This window comes from Phasianus colchicus, chromosome 2 (genome assembly GCF_987193195.1).
Source record: "Phasianus colchicus chromosome 2, bPhaCol1.hap1.1, whole genome shotgun sequence".
NCBI classification, from domain to species: domain Eukaryota; kingdom Metazoa; phylum Chordata; class Aves; order Galliformes; family Phasianidae; genus Phasianus; species Phasianus colchicus.
This window is the reverse complement of record NC_143437.1, coordinates 12,545,678-12,567,790: the sequence shown is the minus strand read 5'-3', so window position 1 is coordinate 12,567,790 and position 22,113 is coordinate 12,545,678. Positions and strand designations below refer to the sequence as shown.

Genomic DNA, 22,113 nt, shown 5'->3' with positions numbered 1-22,113 from the left:
AATGATGATATATGTCATTTCATTACTCCCCAAGGTCAGAGAAGTAAAAGCGTGTGCTGTGGTGGTATCATGATGCTCTCGCAGTGATTCAGAAAGGCAGAAACGGTGGTCTGGTGTTTTTGTTGGGAAGAGAAATGTCTGGAGGGCTGGAAAAATGGTTTAGGAACCTTAGTGAGGCAGTTGGAGGAGTCTCACTCACAGCTAGATGTGTACCTTCATTGCAAGATAACTACTACTAGGCAGTTCAGGAGAAAAATACTGCTGAATTTCTTCATACATCCTAAAGCTTAAATCATAAGGGATTAAATCTGGAATAAAGCATGTAGCCCCCCACTTATATTTTCCAGTATTTATTACCAGCTAGCATCAAATGGGGGCAAACTTGAAAGAACATGTTATGTCATGTAACAGACCCCCAACGATCAGCAAGCAAAATACACTCACTCTTTGAGGCTGTGCTGACATTTTTAAAATGACAAGGGCAAAGCTCAGCTTCTACTGTTTATAATTCCAGCAGTGAATTACTGCCTTGTAATGGATTCTTGGGTATCTATTATTCTTCATCTGCTGCTGGAATAAGGGCAAAAATCATATGATAATTTTATTGAAAAGCTGCCTGAGGCTGTTTTGCAAGCCACTATTATGTCCTGGTTCAGAAGATCAGGAGAAAGTTCAGTGGAAAGAAGATGGATGGTGAACAGACTTCATTATTAACTGCATAGTTATCATGCATTAAAGAGCTTTCTGCTCTCTGTAGAGGTTTTTAAATCAAGGGGGGAAAAAAGAATAGTGTTCAAATGCTTCTTTGAAGAGATAGCTGTTTTAAGGCTACATAGCAAAGACTGGGAAACATGAGGTTGCTAGGCAGGGTGAACTAAAACAGCACAGAAAGGATGCATGCTTCAGAAGATCAAGTCATATTTTTTGGAAATCCATTTGTTTCCCTCCTGCCAGCAGACACTTAGCTGGCGATTGCTGGAAGACCCTGATATTTTTATTCCATTGCTTCTATAGCTGTAATATTGCTGCTGGAGCTGGGGGATAGGCTTGATAGGTGAGGTTATTTATGTCCTGGCTACTCGCACATTTCAACTCCGGTACTAGGAGAGACCAACAAGTACATTTCTTGTTGTAATAGCATCTTTCTTCCTTGCACTTCCTGAAAATTGTCTTCCCATGTATGGATGTGAATTTATACACCTGTCTTCAGACATGTTGCTGTGATTTACATGACACAAATGCTGTTTCCCTAGTGCTTTGTAATTGCGGTTAGGACTCAAGTCTTTATTTTGTCAAGCATTTGTATTATGTGCTTTTCAGACAATGCTGGTCACATAAAGCTGACCAGGTGCAGTATGTGCAGATGTTCTAGCTGAATTACTGGGAGCTGCTGGCAAGTCTTGAGTCTAGAAAGCGTAGGAAAATATTGGTTCTCCCATCCATGCCTGCACCAGGTTCAAAACTAAACAATTTGCTGCTCAAAAATAATCTAAATTCTGAACTTTAAAAACTTTCTACCTTGAAGTTATGCTATTTCTTTAAAACTGCAGCTACTTTTGTAACAGCCCTTGTTCATTATGCTTTGAAATGAGCGCTCCCTTCTGCAACAACTTCGGAATGCTTCTTTGACTAACAGAGCAGGTTTCAGAATAGGGGGGAGGAGGAGGTGGCAGGGAGACAGTTGATTTTGTTCTGCTCTAATGGGAAAACACCACCATCATTAACATGTTTGCCATAGGGATCGAAGATACCTTCCGGACAGCAGCCACAGAAGTGAGCTTACTAGCTGGGAGTGAAGACTTCAATGCTACCAAACTGTTTGAAGTTGGTAAGCAGCCCTGTCAATCTTCCAGTAATAGATAAGAAACTTACTTGGATTTTCCTGTTTTGATTCTCACTGTGAGTCCAACATTTTAAGTTTATTGTAAAATGCATCAGTAAAAATGGTTGTTTATTATCTTGCTCAAGTTTACAACATGGACCTACTCGCATCACAGGCTTTCTTCTCTTAAGAAATTTCTGTGCCTCTTTCACTGTAAAAGTGAGTCTCTGTCCTAGCTCAGAAAAGAGCTGTGTGTGTCCATGCTAATGGCTGGCAACAATCAAACACTGTTTGGCATGGAAGATGCTATAAAAGCAATTTAAATACAGCTGTCACATTAACAACAAAACAGCAATAACTTCTACAAGCACAAACAACTTTTACAATAGTGTGTCTTTATAATCTTTGTAATCTTTATAGGGCATGACTTGATACTTGGTCTATCTAAAATTCAGCCTACCTCCAATGAAACCATGCAGTAGTCGTTCTTAAATGTTGCTGGACCAAATAGCTAACCAACTCCAGCACCTCCCTCCTGCAGTGCTGGAGCACAACAGTTAGTGACAGCTGGGAAAGGACTCTTTAAAGAGGCAGTAAAACGAAATACAGATCACTAAGTAAATATTTTGCAGGAATGTTTGCTGTCATGTGGGCAGTCATTGCATTACTTGAGTCCTATTAAGTGTGGAGCAAGATGTGCAAGTTCTCTTAAAGCCCACAGCATGACATGGACACCTTAAACAATATTTTGGGTAGGAGATGATTTAATGGATTCTTTCAAGACTGTTGAGAAATAATAAAAGGCCAGTATTCAGTACACTAACTAGTCTGTAAGTCTGTAATTCCAGCTCTAACACGTGATCTTGGTGCCATTAAGTATTCCTAATATAGAGACACTATGATGTTATGTCACATGCCCCTTTAGAATCCAAATCATTTCTGGCTGCACTGGTAAGAAGTCAGCCAAGAAATATCCCTTTGGGAAGAAGAAGAGAGAAAAAAGTATTTTGTAGTTAAAATGAAGACATAATTAGGCTTAATAATAAACTTAAAAGTAATCCAGGCTTTGCTTGCTATCTTGCTGTTTCCAGCACAAAGTCTTTCAACATCCAGATCTCCTGTTCTTACAAAGGTGAGCATGTAGACAAGGGCTTGAAATTGAAGACAGTCTTCAAAGCCCTGTACAAGTTCAAGAACACAAACTCCCAGTGTCAGTTCTATTGCTTGTAAAGTTCTGACAGTGTCTCTTCTGCTGCATGAGGATATCACAGGCTAGGCTAGAATTTGCCAGGTAAAAGAAACAGGTACTGGTACTGCAGTTTAATTCAGAGTAACACTGCTTGAGGCCCTTGAAGTCAGTCATCTCTTTAATTTCTTTATCAAACAGGACAGCCCCTTAACACACTGCAGGCAAGGCAACTGCCCTTCATTTCTTAAGCAAAGCAGCAGTGCTGAACAGCAATGCTTTACTCATTTGTTATCAGATCATATCAATTCAGCTGCCGTGCCGTATCCTAAGCTTTCCATTTCCTGCCCTTAAACAGATACTGATAGCTGTGAAAGATGGATGAGCTGCAAAAGTGAGTTCTTGAAGAAATATATGCACAAAGTGGTCAATGATCTTCCCAGCTGCCCATGCTCCTACCCCAGAGAAGTTGCTTACAGCACTGCTGACATCTATGATCGAATTAAGAGAAAAAACTTCCGCTGGAAAGATGCAAGTGGTCCAAAGGAAAAACTGGAGATCTATAAGCCCACTGCACGGTACTGCATCCGCTCCATGCTCTCTTTGGAGAGCACAACACTGGCAGCTCAGCACTGCTGTTATGATGATAACATGCAGCTGATTACCAGAGGGAAAGGGGCAGGTACACCAAACCTGATCAGCATTGAATTTTCAGCAGAACTCCATTACAAAGTGGACATTCTGCCCTGGATTATATGCAAAGGTGACTGGAGCCGATACAACGAAGCACGGCCTCCGAACAATGGGCAGAAGTGCACAGAAAACCCTACAGATGAAGACTATTACAAGCAATTTCAAGAAGCAAGGGAATACTGAAGAGGTTTTCTTCCTCTTCAGACAGAAAATAGCATTCATTTCCAGGATGCCAAAGAACTGATAACTGCTGCTGCACTATCTTCTTGACAGGCGCTGATCAGTTTCTTTCTAATGAATGTGTATAGTTGTAATATAATACATAACTATTTTCATAGTGTGTGTAATTTATAAGCACATATCTCTCTATCTCACACACACCTATTTTTACATACAGACATACATAAAACTTGTCCCAGTAAGATTTTATACTACAATAACGTTCATTTAATAATGTGCTTTTTGCTTTATTCACCAACTATAATATGTGAGATGGGGGAGCAGGAGGTAGGGGTGCAGCTGCCATCACCATCAGGACCAAGACCCCAGCTGAAGAGGGCACACATTTAAAAGTTATTAGGAAGAACAGGGTTGAAAAACATACTCTTCCATCTGGGAATGGTTTACAAGATTAATGCATCTACAGCATTACTTTTCTCTCTAAGTGATTTGATGACTAATGAGAAAGGAAAAAGAAAGGAAAATTGTTGTGGGTTTTTTTTGGGTTTTTTTTTTTTGGAATTGACTATAAACCCTCACTAGCAAGTGGAATTCTGTTAACTTCTAGGCCAGGTCCTCACTACCAACCTGGGGCAGGCCTGCAGTGAGGGAAAGTTGTGGTTTTCCCAGAATCAGTCCCAGGGCCATGGTCCCACAGCTCCAGGTATGTAACTACAGCTGGCAGGGCCAGCGTCTTACAGTGGGGAGCAGATCTTCAGGGCCGCTACCCATAAGCTAAGCGTGCTATAGGTTGTTGGAGGAGTGAAGCTTGATGTTTAAACATAAAGAGTGTTTATTTTTTCCATGATAGGAAAAATTGGAATACACATTTCTAAGTAAGTTCCCTCAGATAGAGCGTGCACCCAGCTTTTTTCTTCCCTCTTTATCATATGCTGAGGGCACAGTATCCTACAGAAGAAGCTGTTCCTTCATGAAGCTATCTGGGAGGAACTACGTTGAGTTAAAACTTTTTTTTCCCCAAAAAAAGTTAGCATTATTTTTGTAAAGTATTTATTGAATTATAACAATAGCTCACACATGGGCTGTGTCTCTAACATGAAAGGCTTCAGTAGATGGAACGCGATCGCAAGAATGACGGTTGTTAGGCAGAGATTTACTTCCACATTTTTATAAAGCACATGTTTACAGACATGACCCTGTAAAGAAGCAACTGATACCTGCATTTTTATGAAAGATAAAAATTACACCATGGGTAAATAAATATTTACAGTTCCATCCCATACAAGTTTGTCTTGCTGCACACCAGTAATACTTTCATTTGGAGAACTCACTAGAGAGCTAAACCTCACCAGAGACATGTGACGTGTATTTTCAGATTGCATGCTCTGATGCCTGTATGAACTCTGCAGCTGGAACCGCACACAGCAGTAAAGCCAATCTTGCATTACAGTCACTATTTCTTAGCTAAAAGACTCAAGACAGCCACAAAAGACACCTCCTCTCCCTATATATGTGAACACATGCATACATACTGTAAATCTCTGCACTAGCTCTGCAGGCCTTTCAGGTACAAGCTGATTGCAACTTCCTGGGCAGACATATGCTTCTCTTCCCAGCATTACCTTGTATGTAAGAAGTCTACTGAGTGCAGGAAGCATCAGGATGGTGGCCGTCTGCCCAGGTGTCACAACTCAGAGGGCTAAAAAGCAGCCCAGGCCTCAAACACCCACACTGACCAAAGGTGCAGGGTGTGCACTGCAAAACTACTCCCGGTCTGCCAGATCTACTTTGATAAGCTGCAAAGCCATAGCACTGCACTTATGCTCCAGATATCCAGAAACACAGCAGCCCAGACAAAGCTACAGCCTACACGCAACAACTGAGGTACCGAGGTAACTGCACCAGCTGGGAATCTTGGCCAAGCCATCAGATCTCCCCCCACACAGGCTCAAGCTGGAGATCCAGGGAGACATGGCTATGTTCTAGCACTAACTGGTAGCAATGCAACACGCCTAGTTGAGCAAGAGGGTAAACATGGGGATTGCCTCTTAATTTTTATAGGAACCAGGTTTTGTAAATTCTTGCAAGGATGTATGAAGGAGCCCTTAGCTAACTGAGCCAGTTAAATTGATAGCAGATGGATGAAAAGCAAAAGCAACTCCAGGATCAGTCACTTGCTAGGGAAGGCAGGTATTTTCTGCAATATGGCAGTAAAGACCCTGCTTTTTACTTCACTTCACTTTGTGGGGGAACAACAAGCTCAGGTTTCTCTGGGAGGGCAATGAGAGGGCACTCACAATTCTTGAAATATAAAACATCCCTGCATTTTAGAGATTAGTAAATTATGGTGCTTTTGAGAGAAGTTACTGTACCACTGAAACCAAATGTAACGAATAAAGTGTCAAGGAAGAGGACAAATTATTGTACTAAATGAAATGATGCACAGCGTTTCCCACTCCCATTTTGCCAAGGCTGGAAGCACTACAGGACTGAAACTGCTGATAAGGACATACCAGTTTTTTTTTTTTTTTTTTTGAAGCATTAGTCTTGGAGCAGAGATCAAGAGAGGACTCACACTTCTGCAGTCTTAAGCAATAGTCTTCATTAAAAACAAAGCTAGTACTGTTTTGTAATAAATTATATCCCTTCAGGACAGGGCTGCTTTTTCCTTTTCCAATTTTTTCTCTTAATTTACTATCCAGCAACCGACACTATACCTGGAATGACTTGGAACAGCAGAATTTAGCAAAGTGCTGGAGATTTCACGGCCAAATTTGGCTCCGTCTCCTGAATTCCATGTTGAAATAAGACCTTAGGGAGGCTTCACAGTCACCCATTTCCAGGTAGAGGCCAGTAGTTAACAGAAGCTGCTGTCCTGTTTCTGACATAGCACAGAGCAACCATATTTGAAGGCCCAACCAAAGACAGGAGGGGAATTGAAACAAGCAGAACTACACAAAGCTTATGGTATCAATGAGAAATCTTCATGGCACCTACAGTGGCCATCCCAAAAAGAAGCTTAATGTACAAATTTTATATCAGTTTGCTATATCTGAGCAGTTCCATTTACTTATTTCCTGTCAGCAAAACCAGAGCAAGGTATTACCTCCTGGCCGCTCATTCCTCTGTGCTACCTTTCCCTTGAGCAAGCACAGCTGTTGGTGCACTAAGAAAAAGGCAAGTTACCCTCATTACCTGTAATGCTGATCTACCAACAGAGAGATCACCGCATGGCCTCAGAGCCAAGCTGTCAGGAGTGCCTGAAGCTGGCACTGCTGCTGAGAAAGATGTGTGGCGCAGTGCCCCAGGGCAGCCATAGATGGATTGAGTGTGTACCTTTGATGGTTAAAAGGATGAGCAGGCCTGCCTTCACACTGCCTGAACAGCTGCTGAACAGCAAAATTCCACTAACATAACCCACAGTGATGCATATGGGTTATAGGACAATATAGCGAAAAACAAAAACACACACACTCACAGATCCCTGCAGTTTTGCATTTCTTACCAGCTGCATTTTTCCCCCCTGCTGTGCAGAATGGTTTGCACTGTCAACACAACACATTCTTTAGAAAAATGCCAGTGAGTTCATAAGACCGCCTTTTCCATTCATAGTCTTTTCATTGTGATCGTAGGGTTGGTTTCAATGAATAACTGATGCACCTGACACTTCTCCTAAGTCGGGCCTGCTGACAGCAGCAACGATTCTGTCACTTTTGCATCCCCAGCAGTGATCCCCTCCTGACTGTTTTATGGACAAGGTGGCTCCTGCTGCCCAGGGCAGGATAAAGCTTTGGGTTTGTCACAGCTGTGGCTGGAACAGCAGTGGGACAACAACAGAAAAGGTTCTTGCCCCATGTGAGGGGCAATAGCACAACCAGGTTCTCCCTTTCTAATCACAGAGGAAGGCACAAAGCAGAGGAGAATGAGCTCCAATCTCACCCTGCACCTGTGCAAGCACAGCCACATCCCTTCCCCTGCCCACACTAAGAGCACAAGGGCAGAAGTGCACTTGCAGGGGGAGACCAGTAGTAAGCACCAGCATAAGGAGGACAACTTGTCCTCAAACCAGTGTGAGTGTAGTGCTGCCTGGCTGCAAGGCACTGATGCAACAGCTGACAGAGCATGTGTGTTTCTATCGCCAGTTTCTCCTTCCTTTCCCCTTTGTAACTTTTAATGGAAAAATGTGTAGGCAGTTTCCATTATGCCTGCACTGTTCCAGACAAATTAAGGGGTTGGCTAAGAAACCACTGGCTTCATATTTCATAAATAGTACAAACATACACGTATATTTTTATATGAATGTGAATGTAAATGTATTTAGGATATCCTCTAGCCACGCACTTTATAGCAGCACATCGCAGCACCTGCAGGAATAGACCTTCAGAAGAGCCCTCCTTCTTTTGGGGTGTTCAGAGAATTGGGCTTTTTTGAATGAGGGGGAGCTTCACCAGGGAGAAGTCATTCCCCTAGCAGAAGCCGTTCTTCAGCCCTGCCTTTTCCTTACTGAGCAACGGCTTTTTTCATTTTTCCTTCTCAGCAGCAGTGCTAAAGCCATGTGTGTCTTTTATGACTAATGTTCTATCAGTTTAAGAAACCATACATACTTTCCGTAGTTGCTCTCTATCACACAAAGGCTGTGGGAGGGATTGTAGCCACAACAAGATTTTTGTTCATTAAAATGCACAATTTATACAGGATTCAGAACATTACATTCTAGAAGTGACTGCTATATGGTACAGGTTAGATCAACCAAATCTAACAGATTATGGTGGCTCTAGCTTGAATATTTCCTTTTTAAGCCTAGGCAAGCAATACTACATGTGTTAAATGTTATAATTTGCTGAGAGACTAGTAGTCTGTGTTAAAAAGGAGATGAGAGCAGCTAATCCAGCTGCACAAGAGGTGATCAACAAGACCAGGGAGTCCATCCAACACTTCCAGGCTGGCAACAACACTGAGCTGCAGTCTTTTTAAGCAGAGCTTAAAAACGAAAGAAAAAACTGATAGAAAGCAGGAGATTTTTCCTCCAAAGTGTAACCACCCATTTCTCCAAAATAACTCCTCTTGCAAAATTCTCCCCAGCTTGCAGTAGGCACTGAGGTGCTCTACAGCACCAGAGCCAGAGCCCCCAGAGAAGCTCATCACCTGGTGGCGAGGCAGAGTAGAACAGCAGCAGCCATCACCACACAGGCAGCTAAAGGACATCCACACACCCAATTGTGCCACGAGCTGCTCTCTGCACCAGTACTCCCTGCTTCTCTGCCTACAGCCCATTTTTCAGGTAAAGCCAGAGGCCACACTCAGTAAATACTGCTGTTATGAGCTAGGGCCTCGTCTGGAAAACTGCTCCAAAAGACACCACATCACCCTGTTTGCTGCTCACATGGGGGACAACTAACAGCCTCTTGCCCTATCACTACCTTGCCATTGTGTCAGCTTTGTACATCCATCTGTAAGCTCTCTGACAGTGCAGATCAGTACCACCAGAACAGCCACTGCACTGCCCTGACTTATCCTGAGACACTTCTCATGCCAGATTTTTAAAATTTTTATTTTTTTTAGTGGGAAGAGGCTTTACCAGACCTCACACTGAAGACAGTGCATCTCTTCTGGTTGAATTCCAGTACAAAGAACGCACTTCATACACAGGGGCTCTCTTTTATGTTTGATTGCTGGACTAAGACTACACCGTTGTCAAACTCAAAGGGGGGGGAAAAAAAAAAAAAAAAAGCAAAATCCATACAAATCAGAAAAGCATTAGGTAAATTTAGCTAAGAATGCATCTTCTTACCAAATGGAGCACGATGCTGCTTCATTTAATTAGTCTATCCGCAGGAAGTCAGAAAGAACAACCCGTGATATTCTCTGTGCTGAGAGGAATACAGTCCCCAGGCAAGTCAAAAAAGAAGAGTGTAGTTTAAGTCCCTCCAAATGCCAGCACTCATTCAATAAAGAAACATGCATACATGAAAGTAATGTGTGAAAACAAACCCTGACTGATCGAAAATATTTGCACACTGTCTTTGATGACACACAGCTGGGAGGAAGTTTTCATCTGCTTGAGGGTAGGAAGGCCATACAGAGGGATGTGAATAAGCTGGATCAATGGGCTGAGGCCAGTTACACGAGCTTCAGTAAGACCAAGGGCCGAGTCCTACACTTTGGTCACAACAACCCATTCAAAGCTACAAGCTTTGGGCAGAGCTGCTGGAAAGCTGTGTGGAGTAAAGAAATCTGAAGTGTTAGCTGACAGACAACTAAACACAGCCGGGAGTGTGCCCAGCTGGTCAAGAAGGCCAACATATCAGAAATAGTGCAGCCAGCAGGAGCAGGAAGGTGATCATCCCTCTGCACTCAGCCCTGGTGAGGGCACACCTCAAGTACTGTATGCAGTGTTGGGTCCCTCACTACAAGTAATACACTGAGATCCTGGAGCATGTCCAGAGAAGGACAGTGAAGCTGTCTTATGGGTAGCAGCTGAGTGAACTGAAATCGTCCATTCAGGAGGTGGTTCAGGGGAGACCTTATCGCTCTCTACAACTGCCTGAAAGGAGGATGGAGCAAGGTGGGGGTCTGCCTCTTTTCCCAAGTAACAGTGATAGGATGAGAGGGATTGGACTTAAGCCATGGCAGAGGAAGTTCAGGCTGGATATTAGGAAAAATGTCTCTTCTGAAAGAGTGGTCAAGTATTGGAGCAGGCTGCTCAGGGAAGTGCTGGAGAAATCACCCTGGAGGTTTTCAAGAAACATGTAGTTATGGCACCGAGGGACATGATTTAGCTGGCATGATGGCGATAGGTTGGTGGGTGGACGTGATGATCTTAGTGATCTTTTTCAACCTTAATGATTCTATGATTCTGAAATTGAGATCTGCATGAAGTGAGCAAAATGGTGGTTCTGGCAGTGAAGGATTGGGGGCACAGCCAATGAAGGAACAGGTCACGTGGACCATATCACATGCTGCCAGGAAGAAAACTTGGCATCTACACATAGTATGACACAGTAAGCGATCCTGTCCTTTATACAGCTACTTTTTCCATAACAGCCTTCTCCTGTAGAGGGAATGGCAAAGACAGACATTGCAACACACTGATACAGCCATAGGCATAGAGGGGCTTGACATCTACACCTCTGCTCCACGCCAGCAAGCATGAGCAGCATGGGACGGGGTCCTCATTCTCTGAAGACAACAGCAAGGATTGATTCATCTTTATTCCACTCTGCTGTTTCGGGAATTGAACTCTTCACCAACAAGAAGCAAGTAAACATTTTCCATTCCCTTCTTTTCCTAGATGTTGAGCAAGAGTAACTTGTAAATTGCTTCCAGCAACTTCAAGACAACAAGGGAACAAACAACTATCAACAAGCATTACACTCATTGCTTCACACGAAAACAGTTATGAGAACGAAGGGATCCTGACAGGCAATTGGAAAACATTCCTTTTTATGCTAATTTTATTGTATTTTAGACCAATTTTCCGTTACTTAATATGTGCAGTGTAATGAAGACTTGGAATGCCTTCTTTTGCCATAGTATTTCACACCCAAGGCCTCAGAGCACTTTTGTGAATCAAACTCAGCAACAGTCTTGCAAAGCAAATGGTTTAGGAAGCAAAGAACTGGAAACGGCAGTTTTACAGTTGTTGGTAGTCATAAAGGAGCCCGTAACAGAACTAAAGCAGCATATCAGTACTTGGCCTTCCTGATCCCTTCTGAGGCATACATCAGCCCAAAGTCCTCCAGGTCTCCACCTGGGCCTGCAGCACCTCATCTGCATGCCCATGCCAAATCGCTCCACAGCAAAGACAGTAAGTCAGGAAGGAAGGAGAGTTGGCTTCATCACAGGAGAAAAAGCAGGGACTGGCCAATGAAATGCTTTGTATGTGTTGAACCAGGGGGCTGAGATGGGCAACTGCAGTTCCTTTACCACCCTACACCACTATTTCAAATATTCATCAGGGCAAGGAGACAGCATCAGCTGTCTTGGGGCCATTGTTCACTAGACCATAGCTAACTGGGACCATCAAATGGCTTCATTCTCAAGGACAGTTCAGTTCCCATCAACAGGCAATCCTATTGCAAAACTAGTTGTAACTGGTGCTGTTAGACAAAGAACTCAAAGTCTGGGCAAACATAAAGGCTGTGCTGCCTCTTGGTCATCCCACACAAACACATATGGGTGAGGCTTTGAGTACTTCCATGCACTTGCATATAACCATAGGCAATGGTAATGCAGACTTCATTGGATTATTGGCACACAACTGAAGGGCTCCAGGGGACTATGGGCTGCAAGTTTGTATCCCCATAGAGCAAAGCTCGTACAACCCCTTCCCGAGAGCATTCCTCCACCGTGGGCATAATTTCCAGACAAAGCAGGGATGGACCTAGTGCCTGTCTGCACATACAGCCTGTCTCACATGAACGCTATGTTAAAAATACAACTGGGTATCAGCTGATGCTTTTTGCAAGCAATACAGCCAGCTCCCGGCACACCTACGGGCAACTGGCAGACATGGGCAGCAGGAGCACAGCCAGACCCAGTATGGTTTGCCACGCTCTCTAGCCTCAGCACATTTATATGCCACAGTGCAAAGCTTCTCTAAGAAACACATCAAGAGTTCCAGTAGGTATAAATGATCATAAGCTGAATATCTCTGCCGCTTTAAGGAGTGAAAATTCATATAATCTTTGTGTACGTGATGGTACCAAGAGAATTAACCCGCCCAAAGTTAGGACACAAAAGAAGGGTTGTAGCAAAACTGGGAACTGACTCTAGATCACTTTTCCCACAGACATCCAGTTCAGTTCTAAACGCACAAGCTCTACTAGTGTTTTTGATGGTGATATTTTCTAAGATTTCAGTGACGATATTTCATTTCCACCATCACTTCAGAACAAAACTGAGCAGCTGCCACACTGTGCAAGGCAAAGCCTGTGCCTGTATTAAAAACTCTATGCCTTGAAGTAGCACCTGTATGGGCCATCCATACCTTGAGTGCAAACAGGCAGGTACATGAAGCCTGCAAAACCTACACAGGCATCTGTTCTAGGTGGCTCTCAGGAACATGCTACTCACAGGGTGGCTTGATGATTCAGTGTGCTGCATCCAGGAGGGCTTTGTTCTCTGTGAGATGAAATCTCTGTGGGGGAGTGGAGGGGAAGAAGCTGCCTGTGGAGAGCACTAGGAAGAGGAGACAGGGAGCAAAAACCTGCAGGTGATGCTGCAGAGGCAGCAGAAACATCTTGATCCTGCAGGGGAACCTGATCAAGTCCCTGCAGGTCTGGAGGGAAAACAAAAGCTTTGGGGACAGCCATGTCTGTACATTGCCACTGCTCATGTTTCTACCTAACAGCTGTGAGCTCCTCCACTGGCATAGGTAGGCCCTCACAAAGGTGCCCAGGGGTCAGATGTGCTTTGTTCTCTCTACCCAGCCTGTCTCATGTCCTCACCCCCTGCCTCTAACCAGATGTGCTCACTGCCGTGCTTCTGCCAGCCCTTGCATCTATCCTGGTGTTAATACAGTGATTCAAGTCAGGAAGCTGATCCAGCTGAAACCCATAGCAAGAAAAAAGAAAAAGAAAACAGCTTCTAGGAGAATGCAAGCATTACCTTTGAACACAAAAACCTTCTTGATGTGTTTAAAAAACATAAAAGAAAGCAACAGAAGCATCTTCATATAAGCCTCCTTTTAAGTTGAAGAAAGGTGCCACAATAATACTGACCTTTTAACACCAAAAATCAATTGTGCCTTTACTGAAAGAAACATCAGACTGTATGGAATTCATCACTGGTTTACTCTTGAAATAAATCAGCTGGTAAAGTTATGATGTGACCTACTTTAACTTGTTGTTTTGAAACTTGATGAATATATGAAATTGTTCCTGAAGCCTGGAAAAGGAGAAGAGAAAAAAAATGCAGGCACCACATCCAAAACTCTGCATTGACACGTTGTCTGCTTCTACATGCTACAGAAGGCACAGCTATAGCAGTCGGCAGTGCTAGCAATGAGAGAAAAATCAGGCTGCAGCAGTCTTCATGAGAGAGTCCAGTCCATCATCCTGCTTTAGAGCTGGTCAAAGAGAGTGCTTCTGGCAGAGATTTGTTCTGCGTATTTTGAGAAACTTCCACTGGGTTTGCTCCACAGCTGAGCAAGCCATCTTCTTCTCTGGCGGGTTTTCACATGACCCTTCTTCCTTTCTGCTTCAAAGGCTGTGCACTCTTTTCTACAGTAATGGATGCAGAGAGCAACACCATCCCTTCCTCCTTGCACACATGCTCTATACAGCTAAAGGCTGTCACTTGTTCTCTCACTTCCTCAGTTCTTATTTTCCATGAAATGTAACATTCAAACTTACACAAACATACACTTGTTTTTTTGTCCCCATTCACACCCACTCCAACAGCCTCCTGGCATGCGTTTCAGTTTCAATGAGTGCACCTCCACACTACCTCCCTGCCCTTTTGAGAACTTCCCTTAACTGTATTACCTGCATTTTCTCCATTTTATTATTATTTCCATGACTTACTGTTATACTGCTTACCATATCCAAAACACAAGTTAGGTAATAGTACTATGTGGCCCCATCAGAAACCCCAATCCTCTCTTTGCTCTTTCCCAGGTGAGATGTGGAAAAAGCTCCACAAGAAACACAACATTGCACAAGGAGAGAATGTTGCCCAAAGGCTACAGAAACCCAGAAGTTTGGCAGGTGTGCCTCAGTGCTTTAATTAAAAATATTTGATAGGTTTAGAAGTCTGTTGATTGACTTATTTGTTTATTTTGGAGGGAGAGAGAAATTGATTATATCTACCTGGGTGTATTTATAGCAGCTTAATTTGTTTTTGAGATTTCATATTTTCTCTGATTTGATAAGCTTGTGGCCCTTTAATAAGCTGAAGTATTCAGATACTTATGACAATCTGGCACTTAAATTGTTTGCTTTAGCATTGCAGATTGCACAAGAGACATGAAAGGTTTCAGTGTAGCTGGAAAGTCACTTTTGATGAAATCACCCATCGCTCCAGGGAGTGCATTCTTTACAATTTGTGCATACTGATGATATGTGTCTTGTGCCATTTTCAGAAATCCATCTGGGACTCAGGAACAAAGCAAATGCACACGAACATGAGGAAGACAGAGCTGGCACAGCTACTAGATGGATTTTCTTTAAGGAACCTAAATCGCTTGTTCATTTTGCTGGCAGAAGAAGATAGGAAAATGAGTGTTCCTGTTCTTGATGAACTTTGTGATATTGTTAAATCCTTCAGACAACATAATTCATAGCAAAGCTGTGGCAGAATTCCTTTGCACTTATCCACAGTGTGGCTTTCCCCCAAAACACAGATCTCCGCCTTCATTCCATACATAAAAAAGTTGACCAGATGAACAATAGCCCTAACTTTAGAGACAAATCAGAACACTTGCTTCTATTTTCTTGCTTCTAATCCTGCCAGAATTTGTTATGGCCCTACTGACTGTACAGCTTTCTTGTACTAAAATAAATATATTTAAAAAGACTCCATGCTGTGAAACAGATCAGCAGTTGAATTCCAAGGTGAGTTGGCCAGGTCACGCCTTGTGGTTTGCCATGCAAACACTGACGAGATGACAGAAATATTGCCCTATACCTACCTATGCCCCTGGGCAGCAAGAGAAGCAATTCCAGAACTGCACCAAAGCTCATCCGCGACCCAGATCAGAACAAGGAGCAGGTAACTGAGTTCTGACCATCCATACCAGCCTCCAGCACCTCCATCAGTGTGAGCACAGATTTAGACACGGACTGCAAAGCATCACTAGAACCCATCCTGGCTTAGCATTTATTATGGAAAAGAGCAGTGAACCACTGAAGTAGAGGTTTGAAGAGGAAATCCTTAGACACTACAGGAAGATTCTGTGCTTCATCTCCCCCCTCCTCAAGTAATTTAGCAGACGGACAGAGGATTTTCCTCAGTAAAAACAATGATGTGGAACAGGAAGACCTGCATTCCTTGCATGAAAAATAAGAGCAGTCTGTGCCAAGTGCATTTTTCAGGAACAACTCATCCACATGCAGAAATGGCTTCTGTGATAGCATCAGGATCAGTGAGGCCCATAGCAGTGTGCCATATAACTGACAGCTAGGGAAAGTAGAGAAATATGTCTTAGTCTTCGTTTCCTCCAAAGGTTGCATTATCATTAAACCTCTGACTCATATTTGAATGACTCATGTCTTCCCCACTCCTTGCTCCCTGTGCTTTGTTGCAACTATAACTTATTCCTAATTGTACCATTTCCAGAACTTCTGATATTTTCTGTTTAAGAGACCCCCTGAAATACACCCCGACATCTTCAGCTCTTCAGGGCAAGGATTTGAAGAGCTTGCCTTGCAATCTCTTATGCACATGCTTAACTTCATATATAGGTGTCTGAGTGAATGAAACTTAACAAAGTTAGGCTTAAATATAGTCTTGTAGTCTGGACAACCATACATGTTGAAACTTTAACAGTAATATTTTTAGAAGAGCTTGAGGAGGAAAAAAGAACTGAGAATATTTGCTAATCTCTTCTAGAGGGAATAAAGTGACAAAGACACCAGCCTCACATACAAAGTAAGTGCCACATTTCATCACATTGGCCAAAGATGACGTGTTTACCATCTTCTAGATTACTACTACTGTTTCCAGTGTAGAGGCCAATGGAGTTGCAAACTTTCTAAATTCCCCCCCACCCCGGTGGCACAAGTGCTAGCACACTTCCCACACCCAGCAGTTTTGCTCAAGTTGAGCATGGCCATGGCAGCAAAGGGCATTGCCTCCATTAAACAAAGGTGCCATGACTCTCTTCTTTCAATTGTGCAAGATCTACGGGACACACAGGACAAAACCAAATGCAGAATAAAGATGCCAGCACACAAAAACTTTTGGTACAGCTGAACAGCAGAGCAGGCAGGCACTTCTGCATGTCAGCCCACTGCTGGCATGCGGTGAGGCTTGCTGCACTCTGGCAAGTGGAGGAGGGCATTCGGTGCCAGCCAAAAGAGCTGAGACTGAGCTTCGCCAGTCTTCGAGTGTAAAAACACTCAGCTCCCTCTCAGTGATTAAAATGAATGAAGAGCAGGACTGTTTGGATAAACATCAGCCAAAAGAAACCTTGGAGGCAGTTAGAAGGCTACTGCTTCATACAATATAGACCATGTTTCCAAATACAAATATTACACTTGGCAAAGACGCTCCTTTGCTTCATGAGTTATGTTGCATTTTTTTGTTATGTTTAAGTTTGTGCAAGAGGTATAAATAGCTGGACTGGTATTAAATGAGCTTTTCATTTTTTTTCCACAAAATATCAACAGGGTCCCAACTTCATGGAACAAACACACACTATATCCTTGTGCCTGAATTTTCATTGCTTATTACAGAAAGTACCATGTAACTGAAAAACAATGTTCAAGAGCCAGAAGTGAAAAATACAACTTTCCTAGATGAAGTCATTTGAGAAAACTATCTGGAGAAGGGCATCTTGTTCTCCAAATAATTTACATATGGGCATACATGCTTATTTGCCTCACAGAATAGCAATTAGTTTCCGCTCATGCTACGCTAGGACATGACAAGCCTCACGCCCAAACTGAGGATAGCATAGACTGAGTTATATCTGGTTTTGGTCTCTGGACACAAGCGCTCTGGTGTGTTGCTTTGCCTGTATCATGTCTCCAGGCAACAATAGGATTTCACACCTCCCCCACTCACGTGCCAGCAAGGGCAGGCAGCAGGACTTCGGGAAGAGCCTGTCACCTGTTTTGGATCCCACACTCCCAACAAACAATGTTAATAAGCAGTCCTCATTAGTGACTTAGAACCACGACACTGCACTCTGCACCGCATGCAGCCATCTCCTTCAGCAAACCTCAGCAGCCACCCATGCTTCTCCATCTAATCATGATAAGACAATACAGCATGGAGGCCCATAAGGCCACTGTAAATCTGCCAAAGTTAACTTGAAATAGAAGTGCACCCTGGGGTTGAGAAGAAATTTTTCTTCAGTTAGAGGAAGCAAGTTGTTCTAGGTGGTTTTTTCAAACGCAAACAACTGCATACCAAGCACAAAACACATTAGTGGCCAAATGGTGTTTTTTTTTGTTTTTGTTTTGTTTTGTTTTGTTTTTTTTTAAATTTGCTTTTTGATAAATCTAGAAGTACATTAACACAAGAGCCCAGCAGGGCCCTCACTAGCTGAACCTCCAGCTACAGAGTTCCTGGCCACGTCCAGGACCCAACACAGAACCTATTAACACAACAGCAATTTCTGGCTGGTATAACCAACTCATACCTGAACAGATCAGCAAACTACTTTTAAAGGGGGACATAAATTGAACTACCCAACAATGATACAACACTCAGTGGTTATCTAAGACAATTATTTAGAAGAGTTGAAGTATACTATTAGTTCAGCATTGCAAAGAACTTCAATTCCAAACACAAAGAGCTGGCTATTTCCACTGAAAGTCAATATTTACTTCTATTAAAAAAAAAAAAAAAACAACCACCTTCATGTGTATTTTAGAGGTGTTACAAGTCCACCGTACCAGTAAAGCAGACATCAGCTGAAAATCGGAGTGCATGATTAATCTTTCTGCAGTATTGCAGATCCACAGCAAATACAAACCACGTACTATACACTTACAAGGAAGTAGAAGTGAGGGGCACACAAACCTCTCTCTTTGTTTTAACATATAGAACAGTCTTAAGTTGTGCCAGTGCATGTTCAGGTTGGGTATTAGAAAAAGTTTCTTCTCAGAAAGAGCAGGGAGGCAATGGAACGGGCTCCTAGATATGGCATTAGCATAAGATCACACCAGAGAAAGGTGGTGTTTCTGTCCCATGTAAGTTACCCTGGTTTGGAGTTCGAGCTATTTTTAGGGTCCTGACAAAAGGTTAGCTAGAAAGCTATGACACTGTAGCCCACTTATCTTTGTATTTTCCTACCACAGCTCACTAAGAGTGTTCGCCAAGGGTCCTCAGAGCATCCTATGTGGATCTGAGTTTCATACTGAAGTACAAACCGAAAACAAAGACATTTGCTCCTCTCATTCAGTGTAGCTTTGCTATAGGCAAGAACCTCTCATCAGAAGCTGATGAATGTGCATTTATACATAGCTCATTGAGGATTCTTCCTGTTATTTTCCCGCAAACCAACACAAGCAAATATTGACCATTACTGATATAGTGGCTGGAGGAACAGAAGGCTTCTAAAAAGCCCCACAGAAATGCTAGTAATTTTAGCTCCTGACACCACTCAATGGGAGTTGTTGAGCATTTCTGGAAGTGTCTGACCAATAATAACCATTCTGTAGCAGCGTGGCCAATTTAAATTGAAAGGCTACCATGTAATCAAAGTTTTGTAACCTTATTTTGAGTTCACATATTTCACTGCGAGAAGCAGTCTGTGTTTCATGATGATCCCCAGAAAACATACTTAGAAAGAGTTAAGTTAGACCTACCAAGCTTTGTACTTATTTTCTATGAAAACAGCAACTTCCAAAACAACGGTGTGGGACAAAATAAACACGTTATGGGAAAAAAACATTCCCTGCATTCACTTACTGCTGCTCCTCATTTGGAAAAACTTATATTTTTAACATTGCACAATTAGTAGAAGGTGGTGAGCCATAAGCTGTCATTAGATGTTGCTAAGCCAGCCAATGTCTCACGTCAGTAAGCACAAAGGGGGTGTAGGAGCGCTGAACAAACAAACTGAGCAGGCAGGGGTGTCTTCTGCACTTCAGTGCTGCCCAGTGCAGAGGAATCAGGGAAAGCCTGTGCTACTGCACCAAGTGTTGGTACTATTTCAGCACAGCTGAAGTAGTCCCCACCTGGACTAGCAAGATGAGTTCAGTAATCTGTTCTACCACAGTTAAACCTATCAGAAGGATGTTATTTTAGACAAGTCTCCCATAGCAACATCCAAGAAGTACAATATTCAGTAAATTGAGTCTTTGCACAAATAAGTTTGGTTAGCAAGGCTCCACTACTACCCAGGCAGATACCAGTCCACACAAACTCACAAAATATATAAGCAAAAAAAAAAAAAAAAAGAAACAACTACCTACCATAACACAATAGAAAGCAGACAACTGCCTACCATAACAAAACAACAGCAGAGCAGCAAGAGACCAGATTGCAGCAAGTAAGGATTTGCTCAAACACAACTATATGGGCATAGAGATAAAAGAAAAAAAGCTACTTACCTTCAGAAAACTTGAGAGATGGAGAAATCTCCAGAGAACTACCCTTACCTCCACTGCCAGCCCTTAAATGAAGTCTGGGAAGGGGTGGATCCTGGTTCATTGTGTGCACCTGTGTTCCCCTGGGTTGGCCCTGCCTTCCTGCCAGGTGTTCAATCACTGGTTCAAGCTATGGCTCAGCATTTCTGCAACACCTGTTGTTTTTTGCTCTTACAGCTTTGTCTTGCATAGAGCTATATCCCTGTAGAAGTTGTAGTTGGGAGCCCTCCTGTTTGACTGCAGTTGAGGGAAAGGACCAGGGGCTGCTAAGCCGCCTTCTGGAGGCAAGAGAACAATAAGCATGCAAGTGGGTCTACTGCGGTGTGCGGGAGGAAGCGTGGTCAGGCAGATTTGTGTGAGCTGCACTGATGTGGACATTACCTGTATAAACTGTACAAGCTCTGTGCTCACCTATGTGCAGTGACTTCAGACATCTTCTTCTCAATGAAGCCCTCAAAAGGCTTGTGACACCTGCCAAATGTTTGAGCTGAGTTCATACAAACTTCCCTGCATTTGTACAGAGAAACCAAAATACTTAACCAACACTCATCTCCCCTCCTCCAAACTGCCCACAAAAGACTACCAGAACGTCTTCTAAAATTAAAATCTTATTTGTGTGCAGGGGAAAGAATAATAAAAAAAAAGATTCAGGAAAATGCACAATATTATGATGTACACAGAAAGCCTTTGCAAACACCAGTCTTGGTTTTTGTGCAGGGGACAGGACAGCCCAGTGATGGTATGCCTGTTGCTGGTCTCTACATTCTGTCACAACTGTATTTACAGTAGTAGTGACTCTGCTAAAAATTTTGTTTGTATTTTCCCATTCATCCCTATGCTGTCTTCCTGCTATCTTCCCCAGCTCCTTACTCCACTTTCACCCCAAGTCCAAAATTACCCATTTACTTTGAAGCCATATCATAAGTCCTATTTTCTATCCTCAGCTAAGACTATCCTGTTAAGAAAGAGTGAAACCTTAAGTATGCTTTGACTTTTATTTTTATGCTCACTCTTGACTGAAGAGATGTTAAATATTTAATCTTATTTTTTAAGTATAAAAGTACTATTATATTAAACACATCCATCAAAAGATATTCCTCTTTCACTTGCATATTCTCATCATATGAAATCTTTCTAAATGACCTACAGAACTGCTGACTGTGACATAGGCATAAAAGAATATGTGAAACACAGAGATTTTTTTTTAAAGTCATCATCTAAAGATAGAAAAAAAGGCACTTCTCTAAGGAGTCAGTGGCTCCACAGGCAGACCTGAGATTTTTCTTCCCTAACTCTCTGTGTAAAATAAACAGATGAAAGCAGCCCACTGCCTCCTTCCAGCACAAGCTCAAATCTCCATCAAGAACTGGATGTGGGACTCACGTTCCCTTGTGTTTGTGTTGGCTGTTGTCTTTCAAAGGTGAGAAGCTTATTCTGAATGGGAAGGGAGCTTCTCCTTCATACACAGACATCTGTCTGGACAGGCACTAGAGTACCATGAGCTGCCATCACTTATGCTCCTCTAGCTGTTGCAGATTGTGCATCAGCTGAAGGAGATTTAGAGGTTTAACCACAGGTGGCTCTGAAACAGTTTACAGTGAAGCCCTGCTGACCGTCACAGGCAGGCATGAGGTTTATTACACAGTTTGGAAGAAGTTTCCCTGCATAACTCAAAGGCATCATTCAATGTAGGCTGAACACTTGCCCTCTTTATTCTCCTGAAAACTGTTCTTGTTCTGCAGCAGGGACATGCTTTCATTTAGGTTACTCGGGACTAGTTGTCAAAACGCTCCCAAAGGCCTTGTGTTGCACAGAGGCAGGCAGTGCTATGAAAAACACAAGAGCTGAGTGAGGGACAGGCATGGCCCCCAGGATGCCTGACGACTCCTCATGTTTCTGCACCTCCCACCATCCCATGGGGCCACATGGCTCCAAACTCCAACATGTTCACAGGTTAGTGGCACTTCTAA

The 22,113-nt window shown here is 42.9% G+C and overlaps 2 protein-coding genes across 5 annotated transcripts in view; one reads left to right on the top strand and one right to left on the bottom strand.

The window, feature by feature from the left end:
* The window catches only part of ISM1 (isthmin 1), a 40,916-nt gene extending 34,503 nt beyond the window's left edge, over positions 1 to 6,413 (top strand). The window contains exons 5-6 of the mRNA XM_090134813.1: positions 1,739 to 1,828; positions 3,367 to 6,413. Of these exons, the coding sequence (XP_089990939.1) occupies positions 1,739 to 1,828; positions 3,367 to 3,884 (608 nt within the window). The 3' untranslated portion in view covers positions 3,885 to 6,413. The remainder of the gene's footprint in view (positions 1 to 1,738; positions 1,829 to 3,366) is intronic.
* The window catches only part of LOC116232097 (uncharacterized), an 86,213-nt gene that overhangs the window by 59,206 nt on the left and 4,894 nt on the right, over positions 1 to 22,113 (bottom strand). The gene's annotated exons all lie outside the window — the stretch shown is intronic.